The 9,760-nt window shown below is 47.4% G+C and overlaps 1 protein-coding gene across 1 annotated transcript in view; it reads left to right on the forward strand.

The window, feature by feature from the left end:
- The first annotated feature begins 392 nt into the window (after positions 1-392).
- Positions 393-9,760, forward strand: part of samd14 (sterile alpha motif domain containing 14) — an 18,487-nt gene continuing 9,119 nt past the window's right edge. Inside the window, exons 1-3 of the mRNA XM_076752031.1 lie at positions 393-804; positions 5,835-5,884; positions 9,591-9,748. Of these exons, the coding sequence (XP_076608146.1) occupies positions 5,848-5,884; positions 9,591-9,748 (195 nt within the window). The 5' untranslated portion in view covers positions 393-804; positions 5,835-5,847. The remainder of the gene's footprint in view (positions 805-5,834; positions 5,885-9,590; positions 9,749-9,760) is intronic.

Genomic DNA, 9,760 nt, shown 5'->3' on the forward strand with positions numbered 1-9,760 from the left:
TTCAGGTGTTGACGGACGCGGCTTTGCTCTCGTCTCCGCTGAGGAGGTGTTTCAAAGATCCTCCTCCTGATCGAGGGCAGAGAGATGTCCCTCTCTCTCTCTCTGTCTCTCTCTGTCTCTTGTCCCAGATGCTTTGCTGGACATTGTTGTTTTCTCCTCTGCCCCTCATGTCTCCTCTCCTCCCTCATCTCCTCCTGTCTTCTTCAATTCTCACAGTTTATGTCTTTGTTTGTTTACACTCTGAATTTTTCATTTATGTGTTATTTTTATATTTTATTTATTTTGTGGTCATCCTCTCGTTGTCTGTCTTCTTCTCTGTTTTATGTCCCTTGCTCTCTCTCTCCCTCTCTCGCTCTCTCTCTGTTATCCAGTCCTCTCTTTCTCTCCTTGCCACACATCCACCGCCCTCCCTTCCTCTTCCATTATTCCTCCTCCTCCTCCTCCTCCTCCTCCTCAGTCTGTCTCAGCTGTCCTTGGTGCTGCTGTCTCAGATGGAGGCTGCAGTATTCTGCTGAGTAGCTGTGAGCCAGCATTCACTCGCTCTGCCTCCAGCTGTCGGCGTTCGGCCGGCCGAGAGACGAGCCTCACGGTCCTGGAGGAGGAAACTACAGAGCCCACAATCCTCCGGTCGCAGCCCAGACTGTTGCCTGGCCTGCAGTGAAGCCCAGTGGAACCCTGGGAGTCGCGGTCCTCACTATCCGGCTGGTGGAGGCAGAGAGAGAGAGGGAGGGAGAGAGGCAGAGAGAGGAGAGAGGGAGAGAGAGGGAGGGGTGATGTGCCATGACAGCCGTCAGAGGCAGAAAGGTGAGTTTATCTGTTTGATGCTGTTGTTTGTGATTTTCTTTACCTGCCTGATGTTCCAGCTCTTGCTCGCCCTTACCTCCCTCTCTCTCGCTGTTTGTCATCATTTTCTCCCCCTCCTCTCTTTCTCTCTTCATCTCTATCATCACTTTTTCATCCACCATCTTTTCATGTCTTTTCTGTCCTCCGTCTCCGTCTCTCTCGGTCTGACGGAGCATTTTCCTGTTGCAGCTTCAGTCTTCTGAGAATTAACTGTGTGTCAACATGTTTGCGCCATTAGATCATTAGAGTGTGTGTGTGTGTGTGTGTGTGTGTGTGTGTGTGTGTGTGTGTGTGTGTGTGTGCGAGCATGCGTGTGCATGTGTGTGCGTCAGTGAGTGATCATCTCCACCCAGTCTGAGTAGCAGCTAACAGATCAATCTAATATTCGTCTGCTTAGTCAGAAGCTGTGACTGTTCTTCAGTGAGGCAGAGAGGAACACGATGTCAAACATGACATCATCACATGACATCACAACACGACACGAAACAACGTGAAACAACACCACAACACGACACGAAACGATGTGAAACGACATCACATCACGATACGAAACGACGTCACAACACGACACGAAACGACGTCACAACACGACACGAAATGACGTCACAACACGATACGAAACGACATCATAACACGACACGAAACGACATCACAACATAACACGAAACGACATCACAACACGATACGAAATGACATCACAACACGACACGAAACGACATCACAACATAACACGAAACGACATCACAACACGATACGAAATGACATCACAACACGACACGAAACGGCGTCACGACACGAAACGACATCACAGCACAACATGAAACGACATCACAACATGAAACGACGTCACAACACGATACGAAACGACATCATAGCACGACACGAAACGACATCACAACATGAAACGACATCACAACACGAAACGACGTCACAACACGACACGAAACGTGAAACAACGTCACAACACGACACGAAACGACATGAAACAACGTCACAACACGACACGAAACGACATCACAACACGACACAAAACAACATCACAACACGAAACGACGTCACAACACGACACGAAACGACGTCACGACACGAAACAACATCACAGCACAACATGAAACGACGTCACAACACAATACGAAACGACATCATAACATGAAACGACATCACAGCACAACATGAAACGACGTCACAACACGATTCGAAACGACATCACAACACGACACGAAACGACATCACAACATAACACGAAACGACATCACAACACGATACGAAATGACATCACAACACGACACGAAACGACGTCACGACACAAAACGACATCACAGCACAACATGAAACGACGTCAGAACACGACACGAAACGACATCACAACACGACACGAAACGACATCACAACACGACACGAAACGACGTGAAGCGACGTCACAACACGACACGAAACAACGTGAAACGACATCACAACACGAAACGACATCACGACACGAAACGACATCACAACACGACATGAAAGGACATCAAAGCACGACATGAAACGACATCGCAGCACGACATGAAACGACGTCACAACACGACACGAAACGACATCACAACACGAAACGACGTGAAACGACATCACAACACGACACGAAACAACATCTCAACACGATACAAAACGACATCACAACACGACACGAAACGTCACAACACGATATGAAATGACATCACAACACGAAACGACATCACAACACGATACGAAACGACATTGCAACACGACACGAAACAACATCACAGCACGACACAACACGACACGAAACAACGTGAAACGACATCACAACACGAAACGACATCACAACACGACACGAAACGACATCGCAACACGATACGAAACGACATCACAGCACGACACGAAACGACAACACGACACGAAACGACGTGAAACGACATCACAACACGAAACGACATCACAACACGACACGAAACGACATCACAACACGACACAAAACGACATCACAACACGACACAAAACGACAACACAACACGAAACGACGTCACAACATGACACGAAACGACGTCACAACACGACACGAAACGACATCACAACACAACACGAAACAACGTGAAACGACATCACAACACGACACGAAACGACATCACAACACGACACGAAACAACGTGAAACGACATCACAACACGACACGAAATGACATCACAACACAACACGAAACGACATCACAGCACAACACGAAACAACATCACAACACGAAACGACATCACAACACGAAACGACGTCACAACACGAAACGACGTCACAACACGACACGAAACGACGTCACAACACGACACGAAACAACATCACAACATGAAACGACGTCACAACACGAAACGAAACAACATCACAACATGAAACGACGTCACAACACGACATGAAATGACATCACAACACAACACGAAACGACATCACAGCACAACACGAAACAACATCACAACACGAAACGACATCACAACACGAAACGACGTCACAACACGACACGAAACGACGTCACAACACGAAATGAAACGACATCACAACATGAAACGACGTCACAACACGAAACGAAACAACATCACAACATGAAACGACGTCACAACACGACATGAAATGACATCACAACACGACACGAAACGAAACGACGTCACAACATGAAACGACATCACAACACGACACGAAACGACTTCACAACACGATACGAAACGACATTGCAACACGACACGAAACGACATCACAGCACGACACGAAACGACAACACGACACGAAACAACGTGAAACGACATCACAACACGAAACGACATCACAACACAACACGAAACGACATCACAACACGACACAAAACGACATCACAACACGACACGAAACGACAACACAACACGAAACGACGTCACAACATGACACGAAACAACGTCACAACACGACACGAAACGGCATCACAACACAACACGAAACAACGTGAAATGACATCACAACACGACACGAAACGACGTCACAACACGAAATGAAACGACATCACAACACGACACGAAACGACTTCACAACACGATACGAAACGACATCACAACACGACACGAAACGACATCACAACACGACACAAAACAACGTGAAACGACATCACAACATGACACGAAATGACATCACAACACGACACGAAACGACATCACAGCACAACACGAAACAACATCACAACACGAAACGACATCACAACACGAAACGACGTCACAACACGACACGAAACGACGTCACAACACGAAATGAAACGGCATCACAACACGAAACGACGTCACAACACGAAACGAAACGACATCACAACATGAAACGACGTCACAACACGACATGAAATGACGTCACAACACGATACGAAACAACATCACAACACGAAATGACATCACAACACGGCACGAAACGACGTCACAACATGAAACGACATCACAACACAACACGGAATGACATCACAATACGACACGACACGACATCACAACACGACACAAAACGACGTCACAACACGACATGACACGACATCACAACACGACACGACACGACATCACAACACGACACGAAACGTCACGACATGACACGAAACAACGTCACAACATGACACGAAACAACGTCACAACATGACACAAAACGTCTTAATACAACACGAAACGATGTCACAACATGACACGAAACATCACAACACAACACAAAACGACATCACAACATGACACGAAACAACGTCACAACACAAAACGTCACAACATGACAGGAACGTCACAACATGACATGAAACAACGTCACAACATGACACGGAATGTCACAACATGATACGAAACAATGTCACAACACGTCATGACATCACAACATGACATCACAACACGAAACGACGTCACAACACAAAACAAAACGATGTCACAACACGACACAATATAGAAGACAAGACACGAAAAGACACGACATGAACCCACAGACGACTCTAAACAAAACATTGATTAAAGCATTTATTATATTTACTGTAGGTCTCTCTTTAAATGACGTGCGGGTACCGTTCCTGCCATTCCTGGTCTTGTTGCCTGAGGACAGGACGTCCACAGCGTCCATCTGTCCGCTTGCTCGGTGGCCTCAGGGTGAGGCAGCAGATGGCCTTTCTCCTGGGCTACCTGCCCACTGCTGCCTCTCTCGCTCTCTCTCTCTCTCTCTCTCTCTCTCCTGCTTTCTGTCTGCCTCGCTCGACCGCTCTCAGTCACGTTATTCCTTCGTCTGCATCATCGTCTTTCTGTCCACAGCTGAGTGTGTTTGTCAACTGATCAGATTTACTGGAAGAGAAGGACGAACCCTTCAGCACCCCCCCACCCCCACCCCCCCACAAGCTGAGCCTGGCACATGTCAAAAGGAATTCTTCCAGAAACATGAAACGTACTTGTTGTCACTGCGTTTGTTATTCTTTGTCAGACGTCTGTCTGAATTCCATTTCCCATGATACTTTGAGGAATGGAAACACAGGAAGTATAATGTTGCCATGAAGACAATAAGTTAGCGGTGAGCTACACCTTGAGCCTATTTTAGTCTTTGTTTGTTTACATTGAGTCAAAGTGTCTCCAGTAAGTTTGCTGAATTAGCTGTTAGCAGCACCTGTTAGCAGCTCCTGCTAGCCGCTCCTGTTAGCAGCTGCTGTTAGTGGCTCCTGTTAGCAGCTCCTGTTCGCAGGTCCTGTTACGTTCTCACTCCCATCTCATCAGATATGGAAGCCCGGTCAGGACCCCTTGGCGTCTCCCGTGTCTACCGGACCACCCTGCATGTTAAAGGGGGACCCAGCTGCTTGAAAAGTGACCCCTGGGGGTCCTGACCAGGTGTATCTCCATCAGGTGTCACTGCTGCGGGAGATGGAGATGTTGGACTGTGCTTTAGCAAGGCTAAGCTAACACGTCCTGAAGACAGAAAACAGCTGATTTGTCTAAATGTTGCTCCTTTAAACTCAAAGTGGTCTCATCTGTCCTGTCTCTGAACAGTAACTGCTGAGTCATGTCTGCCGCAATGGACGACACAGACAACGTGTTCGGTGAGTCCCACACGCTTTAAGTAACTGAGTACATTTTCTCGTGTCCTGGACAAATCAGAGGTAATTTTTTCCATGACATGTTCTACTTCTACTTCTACTCTAGCTCAGGAAGTGATTGATCATCTGTTGTTTTAATGGTTTATTGATCTCTGCTGTGGAATCTGATGTTTGATCTTCTCACATGTTTGATTTGCTGCTTTTCCTCTCAATGATCTCAATGATCTGAATGTGTTTGGACTCATGTGGAGCTTTGGACTGTTGGTTGGACCAAACAAACATGGTGAAGGTGTCACTTTGGGCTCATCGTGACCACATTTCTCACTATTTTCACAACGTTTCCAAAGCAAACGATCAATCGATCAATGGAGAAAATTATCAGCTGATTGATCCAGAATGAAAAGAATCATTAGTTAAAATGAGCTCCACCTCAACCAACTCCAACAGGAACATCCTCAAATGAACGTCTGCTGCATCACTGATCTCTCTCTAATTTAATCTAATCTCTAATTGTCTTCTCTTTGTTTTACTGCATTATTTTTTATTCAAGCATCTTTTTAGGAGAAAATCACTTGTGCCTAAAAATTATTTTGTGTTTAAATGTGTGATACAGTTTCATAATGGCGTTCCTGAACGTCGCCGTATGCACCTGCACACCTGTGCCAGCACCTGTCTCCTCTCTCACTGTCTGAGGACACGTTCTCCTTTGTTCTAAGTGATGTTCCTTATGTTACTCACATCAGAACACAGCCCTCACACACAGACAACGGAACAATGGCAGCGTCGAGCGGCGTTAACCAACTGTCACCAACGGTTGCAGCTTCAGTGAGAATTTGGGGCCATCAAACTTTCCTAAATCTCGCGCTCATCGTTGACTTGCATGTCTCCCGTCTCCTAATGAGAAAGGAGGACGGGAACAGAGACACCGTCCCGGTCGCGCCCGTCCCGCCTGCTGACGGCTCGCTGGATACATGTGTTCATGCTAACCAGATGCTAACCCAATGCTAACGCGTGGGGGTAGGGTCCTGTGTTCTGTGTTCTGGCTTTGAGACTGACCTCAGACTAATTCAACGCCATGAATGCTGATTTGGACGTTGGTTACCATGGCGACAGCAGAAGCTTCCAGCCTCGCCGTGTGTTTCTAAACAGCAGCTGAACGTAAGACAGGAGTGAAATAACGACCTGGTCGGCGTAGCTCACAGCTTCAGTCTGGTTTCAATCACACAGTCATTTCAGACGCTTCCGTCCAAAGAGACGCTCGTATGGATTCACCGATGGCACATGTGAACTGCTGAGGGATCGAACCACCGACCTGCTGAACGGTGGACGCTCTACCTCCTGAGCCACAGCCGTTCCTGCCGCACGGGTTTGTTGGCATCGTGGTTGTTTTCAGGTTTCATTATTTATTTGATCTTTTCGCGACACACAAACATCTGAAACGCGATAAATGAGGAAGAAAAGGCTGAACCTCATCGTCACTCTTTTCACCTGCCGTCCTTTTCTTCTTCCACTTTCTAACATCATCTAATGTCTCTTCATCCTCCCCCCGCTAATATACTTACCTCTCTCCTCTGAGCCCTCCCCCACCTCCCTCGTCAGTCTTTTCACGTCATCCCTCCATCTTCTCCTCCTTTATTCAATCTGTTTTCTCTCTCTGTCTAACCAGCGTTTCACCACCTGAAGCTCAGAGTCTTCCTCTCCATCTTTCTCTCTGCTCGTCTTCCTCGTTTCCTCTACCTCCTTATAGGTTTACCCCCGTCTCCCCTCCCCCGTCTCCTCCGTCTCTCTTCTGGGAAATAAACTGCTGCCAGCTTGTTGTGGGGAGGAGACACGGAGGAGGTCTTTGTACTCTACACAGATCATGTCCACATCGTGTCCACATTGTGTCCAAACAGAAGACACTGAACTTTTTTCTTTGTTTGTCCTAAAATCTTTGAACATATTTCTCTGACAGTCCAATCAGCAAAGTCCAACAATCAAATGACTGCATGATGAACTCACGCAGTCACCTTTAAGTATGGCCGCGCCCCGACGTCCACCTGACAGGGAACACCTGCAGACAGTCGTATTTCTGCTTTAGTTTTACTCCATCGACGTTCGTGTCGACCGTCGTTCTTTCTTCTTCTACGATTAAAACAAATTTTAAGGTGGAAACATTGAATTTAACTTTCATTTAAATAAAACTCTTCAGAATTCAGACTCTTCAGAATTGTCGTCGAAAAATGACGTTTTTCGTCCGACTCTCAGAAGTCGTGTTTCCATCCATCTTAAGTCAGTTCTTCATCGTATTCATCATCATCTTCTTCGTCTTCGTCTTCTACTCTTTTTTTTTTTTTTTTTTTTTTTTTTTCGCCGTTTCCATCAAACTTTTCCAACGTGATCCTTCGCAATGAGCACAAAAACTCTTTGATGGCGTCTGCACTGTGAGGACGTTTGAGACGTCCACTCGAGGACGGAGCCGCTGAGACGTTCAGGTTAGACTCAGGTTTAGGTCAGCGCTGGAGCTGGGATTAGGAGGGTGGACGAGATGGTTCAGGTCAGCGAGTGAGGACTGAGTCTGTGTGTGTGTGAGCGTGCATGTGTGTGTGTGTGTGTGTGTGAGAGAGTGTGTTGGTCAACGTGTTGAATATTTAATGGAGCTCTGATGGGTTGAGTGCGAGGATGAAGAGGATGAAGAGCGACTGAAAACGTTGGTGTCATCACAAATGAAGGCGCAGCCATTAATGAGTATGTGAACAACAGCCATCCATTCACCGATTCACTGATTCACTGATTGACTGATTCACAGATTCACTGATTCACTGACGGATGAACGGAGCAGTGTTCAGTCTAATTTCAGCCTCACGGCTCATGAACACACTTCAGTGCGAACACACACACACACACACACACACACAGAGGAGATCCACTGAGACTCCAGAGGATCATTGAGAGCAGCAGACTCTGTCAGATCAGACGAGTCCAGCACGGTCAGGGACTGCTTTGATACCCTACTCAACGAGAAGAAGAGGGTCTTTAGGTCAGGGGACGAAGATGAGCTGAGGAGGTGCAGAGGGAGCTGAAACGGGAGATAAGGAGAGGCAAGGACAGCGACAGGAGGGAGCTGGAGGAGCTTTGGAGAACTGAAAACCATCTGAGGTCACCGAGGAAGCTGTCGACGCTTAGCTGCGTGTCATCGTACTGATCTGAGAATGAACCTTGACCCCAAACAGGATTAGTCCAACTGATTTACACCCTGAAAGACGCCGAGTTTACTGATACAGATTATGTCAGATTATTTCAGATTATTTGGGTCACTGGATCAAAACGAATGAGCGACTCTCAGCAGGTTCAGAGGGTTTAACGGAGCCGATGCGAGCGCTGTGTCCACTTCTGTCCTTCAGGTTCTTCATCAGAGGCCACACAGACGGACAGGAACGATAATAAATATCACTCCGTCCTGTATTTCTGTCGTCTGTCGCAGAATCCTTCCTCTCTGCTCGAGATGAAATAAACTTTATTCGTAGAATCGTTGTAATCAGCGGTGAACTGACCTGACATGAGGCGAGGCACGTCTCCGTGCCCACAGGTTCGTGTCTTCATGTCTGATAATGAAAGTTCACGTGAAGACGGGGTCATCGCGGGGTCAGGGTTCACCTCCCAGAATGCGCCGCTGCCTGAGCTGCGTGTGAGCTCACCTGTCAGGACGTCCGCTGTGACTCCGTTTCAGACCTGAACGAGGCGATCCCAGAGACCGAGCTGCTGGACAACAGCATCCAGAAGGGCCGAGCCCAGCTGTCCGTCAAGGCACGGAGGCACCGCCCCTCCAGGTCCCGTTACCGTGACAGCGTGAGCTCGACGGAGGGCGACGACAGCCTGGAGAGGAAGGTGAGACCGAGC

This window comes from Chaetodon auriga, chromosome 16, assembly GCF_051107435.1.
Source record: "Chaetodon auriga isolate fChaAug3 chromosome 16, fChaAug3.hap1, whole genome shotgun sequence".
Classification (NCBI taxonomy): Eukaryota; Metazoa; Chordata; class Actinopteri; order Chaetodontiformes; family Chaetodontidae; genus Chaetodon; species Chaetodon auriga.